This window comes from Saimiri boliviensis, chromosome 6 (genome assembly GCF_048565385.1).
Source record: "Saimiri boliviensis isolate mSaiBol1 chromosome 6, mSaiBol1.pri, whole genome shotgun sequence".
NCBI classification, from domain to species: Eukaryota; Metazoa; Chordata; class Mammalia; order Primates; family Cebidae; genus Saimiri; species Saimiri boliviensis.
In genome coordinates this window covers 84,838,027-84,862,619 of record NC_133454.1, presented here as the reverse complement: position 1 = coordinate 84,862,619, position 24,593 = coordinate 84,838,027, and the positions used below count along the sequence as shown (strand labels likewise).

Here is a 24,593-nt window from a genome sequence, read left to right as displayed (position 1 = left end):
CACAGACCCGAGGCTTCTGTTCCTACATCTTCCTGCCACTTAGCTCCAGTGGGCTTCCAGAGGTCTGTGTTTCGTTTGACTAATTACCACCACTGAGTTCTGTGCTTCCCTTAAATGGCTCTTGGGAGCTGTAAGGTCCATTAGCTGTGAAAGCCTTTGGCAATCTCAGACTCAAAGGAGACAAATGTGGAAACAGGAGCCCAGGGAACTGTCCGAAATAAAACTCACCTGGATGTGCTTAATAAAAGGGAACAAACAGCAGCCAGGCAGTCCCTGGCAGGACTGGACTCATGCCAGGTGTTTAACTAACAGGCCCTCAGAGAGGGGCCTCATTTGAGCCTAGAAAAGGGAAGGGAATTGGGGGCTAGAAGCAGGAAGCAGCCCTATTGCCTACATAAGAAACCTCTTGCACCATCCAGCCTTCATCCCTTTCCTCCTTCTAGCACAGATAAAGCTGATTGCTAAGAAGCTATAGGGTCATTAGTGGGGAAATGTCTCAATCAATCCTGTCTCATTAATCTCAACATGGTTGCAGATGCTATCCTAGTCCCCAGCTCAGATGTGAATACCATTCAGACCCAAACCAGTAACCTTCCCTAGTCCCCAACACATACTTCGAGATAGGCCAATCTAAACACACCAGAGAGATCAAGAAGTTGATGGTCCCCAGGGTCTGCTGCCACCCAAGGCCTGGCTACTAGGCCTGCTCCTTAGTCCAGCCTGCTGCTCTGAAACCCCATTGAACAAAACATCCCTGACATATACTGCATGCCAAGCCTTGTGCTGGAGCAAAGGTAAACCAGGGAACAGTGTTCCCTGCAGTCGGGGGAGATGACTCACATCTACAAATAGCAAATGAGGATGCTCTATAGAGGGGCCTCCTGGAAGCTACTCTGACTTAATACCTATGCTTCGGGTGGGAGAGGTGGCCCTATCTGGGGCTCCCATGCCCAAGTACCTTTGCTATTATTGTAGCATTTATCACACCAACAGGCCGTTTCTCCAAGTGAGGTCTGTGGACCAGCTGTATCAAATTCAGGGAGAGTTTCTTAAGAGCAAGTTAATGTACCCCACCCAGACCTAGGCTACCAGATTTGCCAGGGACACCTGAGAATCTGCTTTTTAACGGCTCCACAGCTGACTTTTATGTGCCAGCAATTTGGAAAAACACCACTATAGTGTGATTCTCTGCTCCTTTGTCTGTCTGCTCTCTTGTTCCCCTGCCATCTCTGCAAGCCTGGGGACCACAGCTTGTTAACTCTTGGCTGGTCCAGGTATGGCATGTAGTAGGCTTTCTGTAAGTAGAAAATAAATACAAGAAAGTAAAATTTGACCTGATACTTAAGGACACACTTCAGACAAGCAAAGCTAAAGGAATGGCACTGCAGATGGAGGCGCTATTGTGAGCAACGGCAGTTCTAGAAAAAGACGGCATTGGAGAAACAGCCAGCAGGAGAACATAAATCAATTCTTGACCCCAGAAAAGTGACCCCATCCTGTTGTAAACCTGATTCCTTCACTGTCCTTTGGTTTCCAGAGGATCTTTGGAGTTCTGTCTATACAATTGCCAATTGCCCACTGTCTTGCTTTCCTTGCAATTTGTTTTACATGCTTCAGATCTCTTTTGGTAACTTATTAATTATCCCTTCAAAAGAGATAGATAGATAGATAGATAGATAGATAGATAGATAGATAGATAGACAAAATGAATAAGATAATGAATAATGAATGATAAGTTATAACAAATAATAAAATGAACACCTGTATGCATAGATATATATGCCTAATATCCAGACATTCTAAGAAATAAAATCAAGAAAATTCTTGATCTCATACCTCTGGTTTCTCCTGTTGCATGGGCTGTTACTCTGAGTTTTATGCATATTACTCCCTTTTTTTCCTGAGAGGTTTATTGCACATATCCACCGTTAGTTTTACAAGATTTGTACTTGACATAAATGGTATCATGTTGAATACAGCAATTTACTTTTCTCTCCAGTCAGCATTTGTTTATGAAACCTCTTCTTGTTGTTCCATGTGGCTGTGATCCATTTATTTTCACTGTTGTATGGTATTTGATTGTATAAATCAATTTCAATTCATTTATGCATTCTCCCATCGATGGGTGTTTGAGTGGCTTCCCAGTTTTTGCTATAATGGACAGTGTTGCTATAAATGTTCTTCTAAATGTCTTCTAGTGAACATGTGCCAGTTTCTTCAGAGGTCCCAATATAGGAGTGGAATTCCTAGGGCATAGTGTTTCCACATCTTTAGCTTTATTGGTATTGCCAAATTGTTTTGCAACATGGTAGTAGTAATTTTTACTCCCATCAGTAATACATAATCACACTTAACACCAGATTCTTGCCAATACTTGATATTGGCAGATTTTTAATTTTTTCCAATTTTATAGGTATAAAAATTGTATTTTAACCTGCATGTCTCCACTTAGTAATGAGGTTGAGAGACTTTTAATATCATTATTTTGCTTTGATTTGGTTTGTTTTGGCTTTTGTTTTTTGCAGGTTGGATCTTCTCTGCTATGAATTGCCTGTTTGTATGTTTTGCTCACTTTACTAGTAAAGTGTCTTTTCATAGGGGCCAAATTTTCCTAGTGTTTGGTTCTGATGCTGTGAGCCAGTCACTTGGTCTGCTGCCAGCAAGTTGACCTTCATATTCATTACCATCTCAGCAGCCCTTGCACAGCCCAGCTCACCACAGAAGGAGGCTAATCAAGTGCCCCACATCACTGGGGTCTGGGCTTCCCAGCACCTGAGGCAATTTGTATAGAGTAAGAATATGCACAGACATTAGAGTTAGGCCTACCCAGGTCTGAATTCTGCCTCTATACCTTACTAGCTGAACAATTTTCTTACCTACTGATATGGTTTGGCTGTGTCCCCACCCAAATCTCACCTTGAACTATAGTTCTCATAATCCCCACATGTTATTAGAGGGACCTGGTGGTAGGTAATTGAGTCATGCTGTTCTCATGATAGTGAGGGAGTTCTTATGAGATACGATGCTTTTATAAGGGGCTTCCCCCATACTTTGCTCTGCACTTCTTGCTGCTGCCATGGGAAGAAGGATGCATTTGCTTCCCCTTCTACCATGATTGTAAGTTTCCCAAGGCCTCCCAAGTCCTGCGGAACTGTGAGTCAATTAAACCTCTTTCCTTTATAAATTACCCAGTCATGGGTATGTCCTTATAGCAATGTGAGAACAGACTAATACACCTACTTTGGGCTTTTATCTGTAAAACAGGGATAATACCAATCTCATAGATTGTTTTTCCTCTTTATAAAATAGAACTAAAAGTAACAACTTCAGAGGACCATTGGAATTATTAAATGAGAGACTGCATGTATAGTACCTGCCACATGGAGCACCATCATTCCCTCCCCTCCCACCTGGTGGCTCCTAGACTTGGGGCCCTGAATCCTAGGTTCACCCCGCTTCTGCCTGTCCCAGCCTCCTGACTGGGCTTCTCTCCAGAGCTCCTTTCTATACACTGTTTTGGGAATGAGACCCCCACCAAAAACCTCAGCTCTTTGGATTGGGGCCCAAAGTTTAACCACTTGTTTAGACATCCTTCAGTCATGCAGCCCAGAACTAGGATTTTTTAAAATAGGGGAGTGATTTCTGTTTTGATTCCTGACTAGGAACAATGCGATGAACAATTACACTTCCTCAAAAGGGAATAAAGAGAAAATCAGTACTATCCCTGCATTTCTATAGGTCAATAAACATTTCCTGAGCACCTACATTGTGAGAGGTGCTGACCTGGGTAGTGACACGGAGATGAACCAGGAATAAATAAGACAGAGATGAAGAAGAAAAGACACACAGCGACAAGAAAATGGAGAGCAAGGTAGAAAGTGAGTTAAAGAAGGGAAACAGAAATCACATGCTTACAAAGGATTTGAGAGATTGTCTGACGCAGCTCAGTCTCTCAGTTCCTCTCTCACTTGGCCTCTCTGTAACCTCTACAGCTGGTTACAGAGTAGAGGTTACAGAGAGGCCAAGTGAGAGGGGAACTCTCCATATTGCTATGCTCTCGTGCTGAGACTTCATGACACCACATTTTTGGGCTCCTCCCTAGCTCACCACTTCTTACCATTTGCTCTGTTGGCCTCTCCTCCTTTGCATTCATCTCAACTGGCATATACCAGGTTTTACTGTCAGCCCCCTTTATACCATATCAGACAAAGGCACCCAAACCCAAGTTGCCTCAGTGACTCACTACAATGACCCCCCCAAACCTAGCCCTCTTTTCTGAGATCCATGTCTACATTCCAAAACGCTATCTATCATTTTATATTTAATTCCAGACATAATTTGCCTGGATATTCCACGGGCACCTCAAACTCAAATCACTTAAAGCTGAAGTGGTCATTTTCCCTGTTTTCCCTCCTCACTCCCCTCTCAGATCCAGTCAGAAGTCACCTCCTCTGTGAACATGCATGCACCTGCCTCACCCAGAAGAGGTCATCTCTGTTCTCCCCACTGCCACACCACTGTGGTCTGACCTCAGCTAGAACACCTATCAAGTCAGATGGTCTCATCTGGTTACATGCACATTCCCCAGGTGGATTTGAACCACTCAGGGCAGCTCCTACACAAAATTGTCTCTAGGTCCTCAGCATCCAGCTAAGGCCTAACACATGCAGTTAACTGATGAAGTATAGGCTGAATGATGAGGAAACAGAGGCCCAGGGAGGAGATGAGATTACCCAGGCCACATAGCAAGTTAATGTGAGGGCCAGGACCCTGATTCTGGCCTCCTCACTCCTTGTCCTATGCCTCCCTCCTTGGGGCCTCTAGGGAGGAAAGGAGAAGCTGGTGAAAGGGCCAGGTGAGAAGGGGTTGCTCAGCTCAATTCCCATAATGGGCCCAGGAGTAGCCCAGCCTGAGGCCAGCTGCCCCAAACACGAGTCCAATTTTAGGAAAGTCTCTATCCCCACATCACCCACTTCCCATCCCTTGTTGTAAACTTAATGATGCCAAGAGAACAATCTAATCAAAGCACTTTCACATCCCTAAAGAAATTGCTGCTGGAAGCACTTACAGATAATTAGCTTTTACATGGAATGGAATGGGCCTGGGCCTGAAGCCAGACTTTCCTCATGGGCGGGCATGCAAGTGGTGATGAGAATGGTCTGGCCTGGTCATCATCTTGGCAGCAGGGCTGACGCACCTGGAGTCTGGATACAGCAGGAGCTGGCAAATGCTGAGATTTTTCCCAGAGAGTGGGAGGAAGAGCACGGAAATTGTCTTAGTCTATCTTATGCTGCTATAATGAAATACCTGAGACCAAGTGATTTAGAAAAAACGGATTTACTTCCCACAGTTCTGGAGGCTATAAAGTCCAAGTTTGAGGAGCCCATTTGCTGTGTCATTTTGCAGTGGAAGGCAGAAGGGCAAGAGATCTTGCAATAAAAGTACTGGGGGACACAGAGAGGAACTCATCTTTTTATCAAGAGCACACGCCCAAGATATCTAACTCACTCCCAAAATAACAGCATTAATCTATTTATAGGCGCAGAGCTCTCATGACCTAATAACCTCTTAAAGGTCACAGCTCTCAACAAAGTTGTATTGGGGATTATGTTCCCAGCATATGAACTTTGAGGGACACAATTAAATCACAGCCTTGCAATGGAAGAACCCAAAGTGCACAGTAAACATAATATCAGATTTATGGACAATATTCTCCTACTGATTATTGGAAAAGCATCAGTGGTGGTTTTAATGCAAATATCTAAAGGACACAGGCTAACATATAAAGGCCTATCATATATCACTGGTGCTAGTTTGCTCTTCTCAGTTTGGTTTTTTAGGGAGGTTGTTTTTGTTTTATATGTCTAATTTTAAGGAAAAGGAGGAAAAGTTGGTTGCTAGATTATAACAATTAGAATCATGGGAATGCACTGAAAACTTAGCCACAGGAGCAGAAGAGTGACCTAGAGACACCCACATTTTCTCTCTTTCCGTACTTCCAGACACCTAAAGGCTGCGAAAACACAAGGCAAGTGGGAATCACAAAGTGGTTGGAATCCTGCTCATTGGTCCAGGCAGGATGGACCTGTTTGTCCAGGGTATAGTTACAAGGCAAATTCAATTATAATCAGAAAGGGAGCAAGGGTCCTGTTCAAGGAAGCAAAGACAAGTGACAGACCAAGGGACAGGGGAAAAGCATTTCGTGGAGTAAATAAACCCATGGGTCAGAGACAGAATGCTAATGTGGACTATACACCAGCTAGGGACAAGGTTCAGGATGACATCTGTAAAAGTCTAAGGGGTTAGTTAAAGGCTCCCTTTATACAATGAGGTGTTTGCTTTACAGAATGGTGGTAGAGCTGAGAGCACCATAGAAAGCTACAGAAACTAAAACAGGCCTTCAGGAGGATAATATTATCTTCATCCAAACTAATATATCCCAGCACTCAACTTCTTTTTGCTATGTCAAACAAGAACATTTAGTTAAAAGCTAAATGCCAACATGGAAAAATACAAATATTAATATGTAATATGGATGAAACAATGAATAAAAGGGATTATACGACCAGTTTGACAGGCAAGTCAGTGAGGTAGAGAGAGACATATAGGCAGAGAAAGCAGAGATGAGTTATTAAGGTGGGAAGCAATTATGGATTGAATCACTTAAGAGTATATAGAGTAAATAATTACCCTGTTAAACAGATGATTTTCTTTATAGCTGATTTTCAAACAGTTGCTCTGCAGGCGTTTTAGGGGTGGATTTCTCTTTGGGCTAGGTTTACTAGGCATGTGCTGAGAAGAAAACATCAAGTTTTCAGCAAAGCACTACTGGGCAGAGCCGGGATCTGAATTGTACCCAACCTGGTTCTAGATTAGTGGTCCTCAGCCTGGTTCTTAGATGATTAGAATTATCTAGGACAGTTTTAAAGACACAAATACCCAGGCTTTACCACCAGAAATCTGAATTTAATTGGTCTGTGATGGAGTCTTGGTATCACTACAGTTTTGATTTTTTCGGTTTTTGTTTTTTGAGACAAGGTCTCACTCCATCACCTAGGCTGTGGTGCAGTGATCTGCTCAACTTGGCCTCCTAAACTGCTGGGGGTATCATTAGTTTGTAAAACTCCTCAAATAACTTTCATGGCCATCCTAGGTTGAGCAGCACTTTTCTAGATTTATCTGTGATACAAGGAAGTTGCACAAATTTCAGAGCAAGAAAAGCCTGAGCTTCTTGCCGACTTGGTAAAATGAGCAAGTTATCCACCTTCTCTGAGCCTCATTTTCTCATCTTTAAAATAACAATGGTATCATACTTTAATAATAAAATAGTGAATTAAATATTGACAGCTTTCCCCTGGAATCAGTAACAAGATTAAGATATACATTATCACTGCTCTCATTTAATACCATACTGGCCAATGCAATCAGACAAGAAATGCAAAGAGAGAATAATTGCATTATTCTATAAAAGTAGAAGCAAAACTGTCACTATTTACAGATGACATGATTGTGTACAAAGAAAACCCCAATGAATCTATATGCTATTAAAGTCAGTAAATAAATACAGCAAGCAAGATTACTGGATACAATATCAAAATTGTATTTTTTGTATTAGCAACAACAGAAAAATAAAAATTAAAAAAACAGCATTACATTTGCATGAAATGATAACTTGGAATAAATCTAAACAAGATATGTGCAAGATGTCAACACTAAAAACTCAAAACATTGCTGAGAGAAATTAAAGACAGTTTGTATGAAGTAGAGAGATATACTTTGTTCATTGATTAGAATATCCTATATTGTCTACAATGTCAATTTCCAGCCGGATGTGGTAGTTCATGCCTGTAATCCCAGAACTTTGGGAGGCCGAGGCTGGCAGATCACCTGAGGTCGGGAGTTTGAGATCAACCTGGCTAACATAGTGAAACCCTGTCTTTACTAAAAATACGAAATTAGCTTAACGTGGTGGTGCATGCCTGTAATCCCAGCTACTCAGGAGGCTGAGGCAGGAGAATTTCTTGAACCTAGGAGGCAGAGGTTGCAGTGAGCTGGAATCACACTACTGCATCACTTCAGCCTGGGTGACAGAGTGAGACTCTGTCTCCAGAAAAAAAAAAAAAAAAAAAAAAAAAAAGGCAATTTCCAAAAATTTATCTTTAAATTTTTTTAAATCCCAATCAAAGTCTCACCAGATATTTTTGTGGCCATTGACAAGCTAATTCTAAAATGTATATAAAACTGCAAAGAAGTTAAGAATTACCAAGATAATCTTAAAGAAGAACAAAGTTGGAGAATTTATGCTACCAAATATCAAAATTTATTAGACTATGGGGGCACAGTGCTCTATTGGCATGCAATGGACAAAAAGGCTAATGAAGAGAAAAACAATCCAGAAACAGACTCCTGCATATATCACTGTTTTTTAAAAAAGGTATCACTTCAATTCAGTGCTGGAAGTATAGTCTTTTCGATAAACAGTGCTGGCTCAATTGGGTATCCATATGGGGAAAAAATTGAACTTCAACACCATTTTAAAATTAAGTTGAAATATACCATAAGCCAAAATGTTAAAGGCAAAACAATAAAGATCCTAGAAGAAAATTTGGAGAATATTTTCAAAATTTTGGAAAAATCAATGATTTCTTAAATGGACACAAATAGAACTACAAAAGATTAATAAATTGAACTTTAACAAAACTAAGAATTTCTATTTATCAAAAGACACAACTAAGACAATGACAAAGCCAACCATAGGCTGGTAATATGTATTTTAAGATGATTTGTATGTAGAATGTGTTTTTCAAAGTTTACACATCAATAAGAAAAGACAAACAATCCAATGTTTTTAAAATGGGCAAAAGACTCAGCCCTACATTTCACCAAAGATGACAACCAAATGGCCAGTAAAGATGTGAACAGGGGTTCAAAACCATTACTCATTAGGAACATAAAAACTAAAACCATAATAGGAGAGGATGGTGCACTCAAGTTGGTCACAAGCAGAGCACTGCATGTCCAGCTTTCACAAATCTACAAATAACTTGATTTGTATTTTTGAAGTAGCCCAAAGAAAGAATGAAACACTCCTTTGGAAACTGATTGTTCCTTAGCTGGGCTTATGTCTTTCCAGCTCTCCTCCCTCTTTCTTCCTCTTCTAAGTCTCTTCCCCTTTCTCATCCTCCTTCCCTCTCCCTATCTCTCTTTGTCTCTGTGGGTGACAAGAGGACCCACCACTTGCCAGCAGCAGGTGATGGGTGTTTGTTGATTGTTCTAGTTCTGGGCATTGAGGGCTGGCCTGCTGTCCATGCTGCACTGTCAGTGCCAGACTGCTGCCAGAAGTGGATCCTGCCTATCAGATTCTACCCTAAACTTTCACATTGTATCATCCTCTCAATCCACCCCCCAAGCAACCTCTTTTACCCTGCTCCCCTCCAAACTAGCACTTGCCCCACTCCAGAAGCACTCAGAGGTGGCTGTGAGTGCCATCTCTGTATCTTGTCCCATGCCCTAGGCCAGGCATCCCCAAACTTTTTACACGGGGCCAGTTCACTGTCCCTCAGACCGTTGGAGGGCCACCACATACTGTGCTCCTCTCACTGACCACCAGTGAAAGAGGTGCCCCTTCCTGAAGTGCGGTGGGGGGCCGGATAAATGGCCTCAGGGGGCCGCATGCGGCCCGCGGGGGCAGGGCCCTAGTTTGGGGACGCCTGCCCTAGGCAATACTTCCTTCCCTGTGAGCACACCCTCCCTTCTCCCTAGCACCAGCATCCCATTTTTATCTGACTTCTCATTTATTTTCTGATCTCACCAGATTCTTTGGGGCCAGCTAGGAGATACACGTTGACTTTACCCTGCTGAGCCTGCTGCATCCCACCCCACCTCGACACACACACACACACACACACACACACACACACACACACACACACAGAGCTCTCAAATGCAAAACTCCATCTAAGAATTCACAGGTGCCCAGCTTTCTTCTAACAACTCCTGGATGAACACCACCTGCTCAACACAACCCAAATCCACAGAACAGACATCTAGAATTCCTAGCCCTGCCAGCTCAACATCTAACTTTTGTTCGCCACATTACATCTCACAAAATTACTTCATATGCCACAGCATACCAGCGGAACTGGGACTTCCATCAAATGAGAAAATTGAGGGTCATAGGGATTAGAAAACTTTCTTGTGATCACTTAGCAAATCAGTGGCAAAGGAAGAACTGGTCTCAGAATCTCTTCACTAACGTCAAGACTGCTGAACTTTACCCAGGGGGCATGGCCAGCCTCAAAGGCCTTCTACTCATCTGACTTGTCTCAGGCTGACTTGCAGAGTTCATCTTGGCCCACCAGCCTCTCTAAATCTGTTTGAGACCTAAGAACTTGGGTTCAGGGCCATAAGAATTGGGAGAAAGGCAAAGCCAGTGCAAACTGCCAGGGCTAAGTGGTGCAAATGGGGGCTCAGGGCAAATTCCATATAAAGATTTTTAGCCATTCTATCCTTGTTGAGGGACCCTACAATGTTTATACTCCCCCAGCTCCTACCCCTCACCAGGGTCTGAAACTGATCAAGCATCCTGCCACACTGTTTCAAGTGAAGTCAAACACTCTGCATTTTGGTCTCAGCCCTGGGACTGATCTCAGGAAACTCGAGAATGTGGGTGTTCACATTGTTTCACCTCTCTGGGCCTCTATCCTCTCATCTGCAATGAGGAACAATGAACCAAAACTCTTCAAATGGTATTTAGTCAGTTCCATACCAAACACTGTTCACCGTGTGTGCAGACCACTTCCCTGATGGACTAAAGAGGTGGGTGAAATAGTGTCTTTTGGTGTCGAAGCCAAGGCAGAGCTCTGAGGCCAGGCAGTGTGGGACATGCTTCCAGAGCAGTGCCACACACTGTGTGAGCACCAAGGAGAGAGGATCACATTCAGGAAAAGGTCCAGAGGAGGTGGCCTCAGAGTGAGATGTCAACAGTGGAAGTGAAACTCTCATTGGGACACCCGAGCACAGGCAGAGCCTCCAAGGCAAGGAAGCCCCAAAGACCTTTGGTGGAGAAATTTGGTGGGAAGAGGAAAATAACTCACATCTATGGAGCATTGATTTGTTTCAACTTCACAACCTGCAAGGCAGGGACTGTCACTTCACTTTCACCTATGATGAAATGGGGCTCAGAGGAATGCAAGGTCACACACACAATGAATAAGTGGTGGAGCTGGGCATCGAACCCAGGCTTGTTTACCAAAGGGCCAGTGTGCTGGAGGCAGCTTGCTCAGAGGGCACCTTCGATGCCAGCCTGAGGGGGTTGGATTTTATCCAGAGGGAACTAGGAGGCCTGGGAAGATTTCTACTCTGAGAACACACAGAACAGACTCACTGAGGAAATCTGGAAATTAGAGACAAGTTGGAATGAAAGATTTGCCTACATCATCCTCCCCGAGGAGGCTGGCTCAGTGCCCTGAATTTGTAAACCTCCCCTACTCCCCCACTGACTCTGCCCCACACACTGGCCCTGACTGTTGGTACTGGAGCCCAGAGACCACCAGCCTCAACAGCTCCAGAAGCCTGCCGCAGGCAGCCTGACAGAGTTGCCACTGGTCTTCATATCCACCAGGGGCCGCTGTTGCACAGCACATAGGGTCCTGCTGAGCTTCTGAGGATGGAGCCTGCTCCTGCAAACTCACTGCGCACCCAGACTGCCTGGCAGCCCCATTCCCTTCTCCAAACTCAGGTTGGACCTGGTGGGAAAGGCACAGTCCCTGATCCAGCAAGGCCCTCCTTCAGTCTGGAAAGTACTGGCACATAATCTCAGCCTAGATCTTTGTTAGAAGGGGAGAGGGCAGGTAGAGCATGTGGTTGATTTAGTTCCTGCCTCTTTGCATCCTGGCCTCCTTAGGTGCCCCCACCCCTGCCATTGAGACAGACAGACAGGAGCCTTGGCATGTTGAAAGCGAACAAGCCACACTCCCTTTGGGAAGGCTTGGTCATGGGCCCTGCCCCCTTGCAAAGCAGGGAAGGGTGACAGTGCCAGTGCCAGCCCCAGTTCCTTTCTGCCTGTCAGCCAGAGTCACAGCACAGACAGCTAACCTGCGACCCTGGGGCTCTCTGCAAAGCCTTAGCCCATTCCCAGGGAAGTTGAAGGCCAGTGCCTGTGGGTGTGAGGAATGGAGGAAGCTGATAATTCTAGATGGGTTGAGCCCCAAAGATGGGTGAAGAGGCATCCTGGGACCTTCATTCAAAGCTTCTCTCTAGAAGCTACTCCTAGGTAAAGAAGGGACTGCAAGACAAATTAAGCAAGTACTTTTTTTTTTTCCCTTGCATTCACAGCCCCTCTGTCTCTATTCAGCCTGGCTGATATATTAGAACCAACTCTAGCAAGAAAGTAGTAGCTTTGCCCTGGGATCTGCACACTACGACACAATTCACCTAATGGGACTGGGGGGTGCACTTATGATTAGGAGCAAAAATGCAGGGCTCTCAGTCCAGCCTCTGTCCCTTCCAGTATCTCTATCCTTTACAGCCTCAATTTGCTCTTCTGTAAATAAGATGGAGGTGACCATCTCTCTCTACCTTCCTTACAAAATGACTGTGAAAAGCAAATGGGCATAATGGTAAGAAAAACTGGTTGAAGTCAGGTTTTTTTGCTTGTTTGAATTTTTATTCATTTTTTGCAAAAATTAACTATTTCTGACCATCTGTCATTATACAGGGAGCAGGCAGTAAAGACAGACTCCTGTAAAATGGCAGCTGGAGCCACAGAGCCTGCCACCACTCCCCCTTGCAGCCCACTCCCTCCTGCCCAAGGCCTCTGGGATTTCAAGAGCTGAGTCTGGGTCTCCCTGTCTTTATCTCTCATCCAGCCCAGCACCTCAGCTGTCAGGGCCTATTGATGCCAAGAAGTTGCCCCAGGAAACATGGGTGGGGCATGAGGGAGCTGCATAGAGATAGGCAGCACTTTTCCCAGCTCTTGCCTTTGGTGATTTTCTTCTTGGACTTGAAATTGAGCCCTCCTCCCCTCTCTCCCCCATCTTTAATTTCTATATTGATTTTCATTAAACTCCCCCCTTGGCTCCAGAACAGGGTGAACTAACTCGTTATTTGAAAAAATAAAAGAGAGAGGGTGAGAATAAAAGGATGCTCTTTTGAAAGTGAGGCTGTCTCTGATCTTAAAGCTGAAGAAGACAATTACCAGACTGTCGTGGAGGTTGTCTGAGCCTTGGGCTTTGAGTGCCTCCCACTCCTTATGGCCACAGACCTGTAGCTTCCAGTCCCCTACAACCCCAGCCTCTCATCTGGACCACAGTCCCCACCAGGCCAGCTCTAGTCCCCAGCCCCCACCAACCCCATCCTGGCTTGGCCCTATCCAACTACAACCCCTGAACCAGCAGTGCCCTGACCTTCCCTTTTGCTACTCAGAGCATCTGACACCCTACCAGGGTCATTGCAAAATCCCCAGTAACCAGGTCCTTTGGGGGCAATGTGAAGTTTTTCCCAGACCAGCTTGAAAAAGTGGAGATGAATGGACATGGGAGGAGGAAAAGGAAATGGACACAGGCACAGTGCTTTCTCCATGCAGGCACCATTGCTGCAAGCCCCACTCATATTGTTTCATTGCATCACCGTAGCAGCCCCATAAAGGAAGTGGTAGTCCCATTTTACAGAAGAGGAAGCAGGGTTCAGAGAGGAGAAGTGACTTGCTCCCTCACCTCTCCTCAGCCTTCCCCAAACCCCGCAGTCCCCGCCCTTAGTAATGCCAGTCCGCCTTGACAGCTCCAGTCCTCCAGGAAGGCCACCCTGAGCAGGCCACCCTGCCGGGTTCAGTTCATCTGCTCTCTCTGGACTGTGTGGCTCTGGGGCTCTCACTCTCTCCTTGGCCCTCATTTTCTCCCTCCAGTCTTCTCCCAAGTGAGGTCCAGAGAACACTGCCTCCTCCCTGGGGCTCCCCACGCCTTCACTGAATACAGAAACCCTGAAAGACTTGGAGTACCATGAGGTGGCTCCCTGCTGTGGAGTCCCCCTGCCCCTGCCCTTGTTAAGACTGCTTTCCTCCGGCCTGCCTGGGAGCTCCTCTCTGGCCCTTCTGGGCCCAGCTCAACTGCTTCTTTGGTGCTGCCTGCACTGGAAACCCCACCAGAGGTGGGGCCTCCTGCCTGTGGCCTCTGATGGCTTATATATTAGAACCAACTGTAGCAAGGAAGCAGCAGCTTTGCCCTGGAATCTACACACTACGACACCATTCACCTGATGGGACGGGGGCAGGGCGGGGCACAGTTATGATTAGGAGCAAAAATGCAGTCTTTCCCACACTGTCCTGCTGGGCCTCTCCCCATTCAGCCATCCTGACAGGCAGGGAGTCTGTCTTTTCCCCAGAGCCCATCACAGGGCTGGGGAATGAAGAGCGATGTCAGATGAGGGCACAGGGAAGGAAGGACAGATGTCCTGAAGCTTAAGACGCAGGGAGGCTGCGGCCTGGATGAACCAGACCTCCATGTAGCAGCTCTGAAAAGAAAGAATGGGACCATAAAAGGCCTGTCAGACAGTGGAGAGGCCTTTGCTGTGTGTTGACATCTTGCCTCCTCCATTCCTGCTTGGTGGGTGTCCACGTCTGCCCCCTGCCCAGGCCAACACAGAGAACCTGGACCCCAGGAAGTCATCCCTCTGCAGTCCTTGCCTCAGAAGGGCCAGCTCTCCCCAGGTAGCAGAGGAAAGAGCAGGGTTTAGAACCAGCCATACTTGGGTTTGCATCCAAGCTCTACATTTATGACTGAGGAAACACTCTGAGTCTCTGTTTCCTCGTCTGTAAAAGTGAAAGGCTGTGAGGACCCATGCCCCCGCCCCACCCAGCTTTTCCATATGTGCACTTCACTGCAACTTTGACCAGGCCAGCCCCTCTCCCACATGCCAGCCCTCCCTTCCCCAACAGACCTTAACCTTTCATTCATTTTCAAAGTCCCAGCGGTTAGCATTGCACCTGCCACAGTCACAGTAGCCACCATTTATTCACATCCTACTATGTGCCAAGCATCATATTACTGTACATGAGGTAGATTTTATAGGCTCATTTTACTGATCAAGGAACTGTGCTAAGCAAGTTTCCCAGGATAACACATCCAAGCTCACAGTAAGAAAAATACATTCAAACCCAGGATTGCCTGGCTATCTAAGTTCCCAGTCTCTATACTGTACTAGGCTGCTTCAGTGATAACATAAGAAATTCATAGAGTCAGTCAGTGGTGGACTTCATGAGAGAACAAACAAGTGAGTAAGTTTACTTTTTAAATTTTTTTTTTTTTTTTTAAAGAAACAAGATCTAGCTGTGTTGCCCAGGCAGGTCTGGAACTCCTGGCCTCATGCAATTCTCCTGCCTCACCCTCCTAAAGCACTGGGATTTGAGTGAGTTTAAAATTAAGTGAATGACTGACTGGCAGACAGAAGAAATGAAGAAGCAGACGAAGTGACTTCCCCTGAGTAAATGAATGAGACCATGACTGAATCTATGACCACACTAGTCCTCCCAAACCCGGCAAGCGTCAGGGATGACACAGCAATCGGGATGGATGCAGTGATCTGTCTAGACCCACAACTCCGCTGGGGGCTGTGCAGGATTTAATGAACCTCTTCCAGGTTGAAGGAGAGAGAAGCTGCACAACAGTGATGAATTTCACCAAATCCAGCACATTTCCCACTGCCAATTAATTAAGCGAACCTCAGTGAGAAAGCCAGGCCAGTAAATCAGGACGGGAAGGCTGGAACTTGGATGTGATCTAATTAGGCCATGAACTGGCAAGTAGGTGGCGGGCAAGAGCCCTGGGGAACCGCACTTCACTCCCCTGTTACTCTGCGGTTTCTACAACCCGGCCTGTGCCTGGTCTTCACCACCTTCCATCCTCAACACTGACAATGGCCAACCTCACCAGAGCCTCTGTGGGCAGTGCTGAGCAGCCCAGGTCACAGGGGGTGGAAGGCGTGGGCAGGACCCAGGGAGGGGGGTGTGGGTAGAGGGTGGGGGACATTAAGGCCCTCATGGGTATCTCTGGAACTTCTCACAACTTTGGAAGCAATATGGCATGGAGGAAAGGAGCACAGACACTGGCCTCACAATATCAGATTTTGAGTCCTGGGTCTGCACAATGGTTAACAGCCCAGGCTGGCTGTGGCCCAACAGAGCTGGAATTACATTACTGCCTGAGAGTCTCTGATCTCCCTTTCTTCTGTAAGCAGTGGGGATATAACAGGATAGTGAGGAATAAATGACTTGATGAAAGGAAGGGCTTAGCAAAGTGCTTGGCCAAAGCAAGTATTCGATATGTGTTAGTTATTGCTCTTCTCTTTGTGGTCATGACATCCTCCTTACCTGCTAGAACTGGGCTCGGCAAGAATTTTCTATAAATGGCCAGAGAGTAAATATTTTTAGCTTTCCAGACTATATGGTCTCTGCTGCAACTATTCAGTTCTTCTGTTTTGGTATGAAAGCACATAGAGAACACCCAAACAAATGAGTGTGGCTGTGTTCTTATAAAACTATATGGTGAACTTTGAATTTCACATAATTTTTCATGTGACACAACATTTTATTCTATTTCTGTTTTTTTTTTCTCCAACCATTTAAATTTTTTTTTTTAATCATCTTAGCTCATGTGCCATACAAGGCAGACAGCAGGCTGAATTTACTCCATGGACCGTAATTTGCTGCCTTCTAGACTAGAATGTAAGCTCCATGAAGACAAGGGGCTATGTCTGTTTTGTTCACTACTATATTCCCAGCACCTAAAACAGTGCCTGGCAAGTAGCAGATAGTAAATATTTGCTGAATGAATTACATAATGTATGATTTTGTACAAGAAGTCATTTCACCTCTCTGGACGTCAGTTTTTTCATCCGTACTATGGGGATACTTTCAAACTTGAAGCAAGCATCAAATGAAATTAGAATCCATGTGGAGTCACTTTGCAAGCTCTACAACTGCTCTACAATATAGTTGTTATTTCCGATCACTCAGAGGCCCTTTCCAGGGTAAGTCTTATTCCCCTTCAGTGCCTGGCACAGAGGAAATATTTCATGAGTGTCTGTGTATTATAAGCAATCTGGCCTGTAGGGGAGAAATGTCCAGGTAAGCTACTATCCCTATGCCAGCTGGGAATGTGACAGGTTAGCACCTTGACCAGAAACAGCAAGGGGGTCTGGGGTTAAGCTGCAGGGACCTTTTCAGTTCTCTCAGAAGAACCATTAAACCAGCAAGGTCGAAACACACGCTGGGTATTGGACTATTGCAGACGGGGATCCAAATTCTGGCTCCAACACTTACTATGTTACTTAGGCAAATCACTTAAACTGTCTGAGATTCCATTTACTTATCTTTAAGATGGAGATACTAATCATGCTCGCCTCACAAGGTTCTGGTGCATTAATGAAAGGACATATGTAGTGGACTAGCTCAGCACTTGGCACATAATAAGCCCTAGACTGTGACCATCTCTTTCTTCTTTTGCTCAGCTGGGCAGGGTCTGAATCCCAGGCTAGGTCCTGGGCTATCAGGACTGGGAAGGACACATTAAAGCACTCTGGCATTTGAGCAGCATCAGGTAGGCAAAAGGAAAAATGCCTCCAGCTGTCCTAGCTGCACAAGTTTTCATCTCTAAACAAACAAACAAAAAGCTCTGTTGTTTTTCTTCACTGAATTGAAAACTTCCTTCTGCACTGCAAGCTTACTAAACCCATACAATCTGCTGCTTTCAGAGGGCTGGTGATCCCAAGCTCCTTCTGTTTTCTCTTCCCATACTCCCTGCCAACCAGACAGGAAAGGTGAGAAACACACCCCATTTGGTCATTTGTACACTATCAAAGGAAGAACAAGTTCTATGGCAGAAGGGAGGGAATTATTCAGCACAAGAAGTTGAGGATGCTCAATGCATTTCCTTTATCAAGTCCAACTGTCTGTCTGTCTTCCTCTCACCACCCACCACACTCTTCTATTTTGCCATATAAGAGATACACAGCATGCCTGTGCTCACAACATCAGACAGTGCACTGGAATGGAGACAAGTGTAATTGATTTCAGTCTTAGAAGACTCAGATTTTGCTTTTGGTTCTCTCTGAGCAAGTCACTTCTCTCCTCAGAGCCTAGCTACCTGATGAATAGCACAATGAAGGAGTAAGCATGGATTTCTCACCTCTAAATCTAGTGCTCCTAGCAACTACATATGAAGACTTCCAACCCAGTGGGAAGGGGGTACTCTGTCCAAAGAGCTGGTTCTAGCTCCTCTACTATCTCATTGTCACCTTAGGCAAATTACTTCCCCATTCTGACCCATAGCCTTCTCATCTGTAAAATAAGCAGATTCCCCATCCACACTCCATCCTTAGCCAAGAGCATCAATAAGTTCATGATTCTATGACTCTGTCCCAATAATCTGAGTAGATCTGGAAGGAGGCAGGGTAGAAAGTAAGATGACCATTTGTCTAATAGTCCAGACCAAAGTGAGGAAGCTGACGGTAGGGTGGAATTATCTGGGCTGCCAGGACCAGACTGTGGGACATTGATGCCAAGGGCAGTGAGCAGTTTGCTGGCTCCCATCCCCATTTACACCAGCTCACAGAAACAGACTCAGATCCTACCCCAAATCCTGCAGGCACCACCATGGTACGAGGACATACCATGCTTTTCCACTTTTCTATAAGAATTTTCAGCATCTTTCCTGGAAACTTGGTTGGGAAACCCCAGACTTCAGCCCCTGCCTCCCCAGCCCTCCTGGCTGGACTTCCTGACAGCCTATACACAAGCTCAGACTCACTCATGTCTGGGTAGAGGAGCAGCCTCAGCCCCACAACCAGGGCACGGGTCTGCGTGGCTGGAATTAGTTATGTCACCATAGGTTAGTCTTGAAGAGAGCACTAGGGCCTGTCAGATCACCACATTCCTTCTCTAACCCTACCCTACTCCCACGCCATCTTGGCCCAGTGAACACTTGGACTGGGGTTCCCACCTCTGTCACCCAAGCCCACTGGTCTTTAGTGAAGAGGAGCCCCACCTGCTTTTCCAGGCACCCAGTGCTGCCCTACTCTTGCCCACTGTATCACCCCCAGGACCTGGATCCTCTTCTGTCTTCAAGAGGCCTGCTGTGGGTAAAGAATCAACCACCCTGAACCCCAACACCACCCCACTGACTTGCCTGCCTCCTACCATGTTCCACCCCACAGGAGTCTCCCCAGTAGTCACCCCCCTCCCCGGAAGTGCTGAGTAACCCTTTGAGCCCTGCCTTTCCTGGTCAGGCTCCTCAGTCCTCATCTCTTTCACCTCTTCACCAACTCCTATAGTCCAGGTCCCAGCAGCCCTATCTGAATGGTGCCTGGGAAAAGGACTACCTGGGGCACTTGCTCCGTGGAAAGGAACAAATGGCCACCATGAGGCCTGTCCCTCACCCCCAACCGGCTCAAGGGCCTCAGGCACCACCCAGCCACAGTCCTTACCTTCTCCAGCTGGTGGACACCCTCTTCCACACAGCAGATGGAGGCCAGTGTGCGGAGCGCCTGCGGGTATAAGCATCGGAAACTGTCCTGCCGGCAAACCTTGAAGAGTGCCACGACCCCACCCTCCTGCCAAGAGAAAGAAATGTTACATCATCTTCCTTGTCTGGGGCTAACTCAAGAGTAAATGACATCTCTCATTCACCATATATGCTTTTGGGTCCTCCCTGCATCCAGCAATCTCCGCCTCGCACACACTCACACATGCTCACATGCCCACATATACACTACAGTGAAATGCTGGCTCCACAAATAATGTCACCCTTCATAGCTCAAGCTGGAGATGGGATACCCTAAATGCTGCTGGGGCTCAGGAGCCGGGGGCATGAGGCAGGCATATTTGCTAGGGCTGGTGATCAGCACCCTTCAACAGGGTTCTCAAACATGTGGCAACTCCCTTGGAGTAACCCCCATAGAGCAGGTCTTCAGTCACAGGAAACAGGTCCTAGAAACCAATCGGGGGCAGGTGGAAGGAACTGACTAGATGCCCAGAGCTGCTTCCTCTGCCAACTATGCTATTCCTTGGATCTTTCCCACTGCTGCGGGAGGCAGGCAAAAAAAAAAAAAAGTTTTACTTATGTTAGTACTAACATTTCCTCCCATTATTTTATTGAAAAAAACTGAAGTCTAGATGGGTTCACATTATCATTTTCTCTCATTTACTCGTGTGTGTGTGTGTGTGTGTGTGTGTGTGTGTGTGTGTGTGTGTATAATAACCCCTTTAAAAACAATCATCCCAGATCTTGGATGTGATGAGCATGTACTTTTCCTTTTATGAGAGCTATTTATGAAAACTTCTTTCTAGTAAAGTGTTCATCACCAGGCAAGAATCTGGGAGTGTGGAGCTCATTGTCCAGGGGCCCGGCTAACTAGTCAGACTTATAATAATCACCAGAGTCCACCTTAACTCTGGGAGCAAAGTAAGCCAAGAGATCACTAGAGTGACTAATTAAGGTGCCCAGCAAACCACTGGCAACACTACCTGGGGCATCCAGAGTGGTAGGAATTGGATACCCCACATCTAGCTTTGCCTAGATCTCTCTCTCTCTCTCTCCCACCCTGAAGGCAGGCAGGGTGCGTAGGGTTGGCAGCAGTAAATAATGCATGAGCAACTGATCTGAACTGGGTCCCTCAGGGCACTCACTTTTAACCTCGTCACTCCTGGGACTAACCTCCTTGCACCGGTTCCTAAAACTGAGCAAAATGTTACAGAAAGAAGGCAAGTTCAGCAGAAGACAACCCTCTATCAGATTTTTGAGAACTCTGGCAACAAAAGCACATACTATGTGCCAGGCTCTGTTTCATGTGTGCTGAGGACACAGCAGTGCATGACTGATAAAACAATGAATGGGAAATTGAAAGAAGCAGCCCAGCACAGGTTCACCAAAATAGCTGAGTCCTGGATGTTCCCTTCCCCTCCACTCCAAAATGAGAGGCTCATGGGCCCTTTTCATTCTAAGAGTTTTGCTGCTGATCACTTCAGGGATCAAAATGAAGGTATCCAACTCTGGGGGAGTTCATAATTTCTGACATTTTAGAATCAGCTAAGAGTGATCACAACTTTTATATTTCCTTTGGGGTGGTTCAATTCCCCTCATTTCTTTTGGTGTGAAAGGGCATAGCTTAGGGCTGGTACATTCATTCATGCATTCAAAAATGTTAATGGTTTATTATATGCCAGACACTGAGCAAGACTGCTTCAGTCCCATCCATACTGAACTCATGGTCTCATAGAGAAGGCATATGACTTTAAAAGTAGATAGAAAACTGGGTAAAGAAGCAATGGCATGTGGTTGGGGGTGCAAGGAGGGTTAAGGGAGCACAGAGTAGGAGCCCCTAACATGCTCAGAGGCTGGAGGGTTGTAAAATGGTCAAGACAGAACCATTCTGATTTTAAATGCATGTAATTACTCCAATAAAAATGTCTGGCATGAGACAGACACTTACCCCTCTGATTTCCTGTTCCACAACCTTTACTCCTGCCTTCCTACTTTCCCATGGCTCCTGAGACATCTGCATGAGGGTTCTACATACAGATCTCACTCAGAAAATCACTGAAGCAAAAACAGGTTACTCTTCAAAATGAGAAGAAAAGAAATAGAAGTCCTAAGCTCTCCTCAGCCAGTCCTGCTGGTCTTACTAGCCTTCCTCCAGATATAATATATATCTATATATTTACATATTAGATATATATTTATATATGTGTTTGCTTATATTGAATCATATTGCATATTATTTATTTTATGCATATTGTATAAATCAATTACCTATTGCATATTAATTATAAATATACATATTATATAAATCATATTATATTTATATGTAGATAGATGAGAGAGAGAGAGATGACTGACTGACAGACATTTACATCTGCAGCAGACAATGAAGAAACAATGCCAAAGAACATGCATGAGGCCTGAGCCAGGATGAATGTGGCAGCCCTCCTTTGACTCAGGAGGTACTGAGCCCAGCACAACTATATTTAAGCCTCTGCATGCATTTGCAATGCAGTCTCATTACATCTCTCTCAAGCCTATGAAAAATGGCCTTCTTAGCATTTTTAGCTACCAGGAAAGGGAGAGGGAAATTCCTGGATCCAAAAGAATGAGATTCTAGTCTAAATCCTGGCTTTTGATGCTGGTTGTTAGACTAAAATGGGCTACAATAGCTATATGTCTGAGCTTTAGGGGGTGCAGTTGAGTTAGTGCATGTGGAAAGGCCTACTACCTGGTTCTGGACAGTGGGTAAGGGTCAGGCTATGTGAGGTTTCCTGGTTAGAAGAGTGTCTCATACTCTCATGAAAGGGGCCCCAAGGGCTAGTATATTTTGGAGGAGAGATGAAGAAGGAGGCCATAGAGGAAATAAGATGGATTGGTCTTGAGGACCACTCTGGAGCCCCCATTCAAGATCCAAGTGCAGCCCTCATCCTGGAGTGAAGCTAGGAATGGCCTGAGCTAGCAGAATCACACTGTTGGCTGAAGCTTGTTTAATTTTATAGAAAGCTCCGGCTCAGAGCCCAGCCGCATAACAGTATGAATTATTCAGAGAGATTTGGGATGAACTGTCATAAAATAGTAAGAAATCACTTGTGGGGAGTGCAGGCTGCTGGTAGAGGGAATAACAGAGGAGTTATTGGTGGTGGGGGGATAATTTTGATGAAGCCCAGAGGAGTTTTCTGCACCCTGCACAGGGGAAGGGATGGGGTTTGCGACCATCATCATGGAGAGGTCTGTGCCTATTCTTTAGCCTTCAGAGGAACCCAAGAAGTTGAGAGGACAAGCCTCAGATAGGTTACCCAAGTTCCTCTCCCAGAAGCAGCTCAGATAGATGAAGGGCCCAAACAAACACCACAGCAGGCCCCAAAGAGGTGGATAAGGAAGGCCACTAGGTCACTGCCCCACATTATCGCAACATTGGGTACATCTACTGAGCATCCAAGGTGAGGATACTGTCCAGTGCTTGTCGAAGACTCCCAACTCCTACTTCACTGTTGGAACTGGAAACCCAAACACAGTGACTCTGTGGGAGGAATTAGTCTCCCATCTTCTCCCAAAGAAAAGATTCAGAAACTCCCTTTTCCAGCCCAGAAAGATGGGATGGAAAGATGGAAGTCCTCCCTGAATCTTCTCTCTGCTTCAACACTCTGTCTACTCTATCCCTTGGACCCTAAACATCAGATCAAAAGGTTGAGATTAAGTTTCTGGAATCTACAGACCTGGGTAAAATCCCAGCTCTGCTTGAATAAATTATTTATGTCCTTTCTGAAACTCCGTTTCTTCATCTTCAAAATGGGAATTATAACATATTAAAAGACTGTCAGAGCATCAGATGAGATGGTGAATAGAAAGCATAGCACCATGCCTGAGTAAACAATGGGCATGGAAGGTGGGTAGAAGGAAGGAAAAGAAAGGGGAGGAAGGTGGGAGAAAGAAGAAGAGGAGGGGCTGCTGAGAAGCAGTTCAGAACAGTAACCAGGCACATAGCCTTTACTGCCCAATAGCCAGGTACAAATTCCAGTTCAGTCACTTACTAGCTGTGGACCTCTTTGCTGTCTTAGATCCCCAATTGGAAAATGGGGGTAGATCCTGCTTACCACAGAGGATTGTTGGGAGGTTCAAATATGTTATTTGTATAAAGCCCTTAGAACATTATCTGGCACAAAGTGAGTGCCATAAAAATAAATTTATTATTACTACTGCTACTACAGCTGTCATCACCGCCAACATCATCAGAGTTGATCACTTCTGGCTTCAGAAAGCTCAGAATCTCCCCTTCATCCCCAACTCCTGTCAGTGCCTCCCAATTTTGACCTCCACCAGCCTTATACCGAGAACAAGCAAGCTGATCACTGTGCAGTGCACCAGGAGCAGAGAAAGAGGAAATACTGATTAAGAGGGAGACAGATTTGTTGTAGCAGAGTTTTGTCTGGAAAGGGAAAGACTTTAAGTTTTAACCAACTGAGGTGGTGAAATGGAAATAGCACTGACTCCAGAGCTGGGCAAATTTGGTTTCAAGAGTCAACTGCTCAAGGTATTCAACCATTGTGTGTCCTGGAGTTCTAACCTGTAAAAAAGGGTCACTGATACACTTCTCAGACGGGTGCATGTGGACAAGATACAACAACTGTGTGAAAGTCCCTGCACAGGGCCTGGACACATAGGACACCACCAATAAATAGTAATTATTATCACTGTTGTTATTAATATTCAGTGAGACTCAAGTATCTCTCTTGGCAGGCTCTGGAGGGTATGGCCCATGTAAATAACCAAAAGATCATTCCAAATTTTTAACAACTCTTGGTCATGGCACTTGAGAGCCCAGGGGAGTGTTGAGGGCATGCGAGACCTCTGAGTAGCTGAGGAGGGGATGGAACAGGTGAGAAGCCTGTGGACAGAAACGAAGGAAGTGATGACTAAATGTGGAAAATAGTTAACCTTAGCCTTGTGTTTTAAAACAGAACAGGATAAAAGTAAAATTGCATCCTTACTTTTCCCATGAAAACACTGGGAAAGGCAGGCAGCGTGGTAGATTTGGAAGGTGTCTTAAATATACAGTCCAGC

The 24,593-nt window shown here is 45.5% G+C and overlaps 1 protein-coding gene and 1 long non-coding RNA gene across 6 annotated transcripts in view; one reads left to right on the top strand and one right to left on the bottom strand.

Moving 5' to 3' along the window:
* Positions 1 to 24,593, bottom strand: part of INSC (INSC spindle orientation adaptor protein) — a 128,270-nt gene that overhangs the window by 23,753 nt on the left and 79,924 nt on the right. For all 3 annotated transcript variants that reach the window (XM_003919869.3, XM_003919870.3, XM_074401135.1), the window contains one exon: positions 19,477 to 19,602. In XM_003919869.3, the coding sequence (XP_003919918.1) occupies positions 19,477 to 19,602 (126 nt within the window). The remainder of the gene's footprint in view (positions 1 to 19,476; positions 19,603 to 24,593) is intronic.
* The window catches only part of LOC141584864 (uncharacterized), an 82,847-nt gene that overhangs the window by 42,309 nt on the left and 15,945 nt on the right, over positions 1 to 24,593 (top strand). The window contains exon 5 of one of the 3 annotated variants that reach the window (XR_012518106.1): positions 2,526 to 2,557. The exons of 1 other annotated variant lie outside the window; for it this stretch is intronic. This is a non-coding gene — a long non-coding RNA (uncharacterized LOC141584864). Of the gene's footprint in view, positions 1 to 2,525; positions 15,962 to 24,593 lie in introns of those variants that run through there. One more of the 3 variants, XR_012518104.1, reaches the window with a different exon arrangement.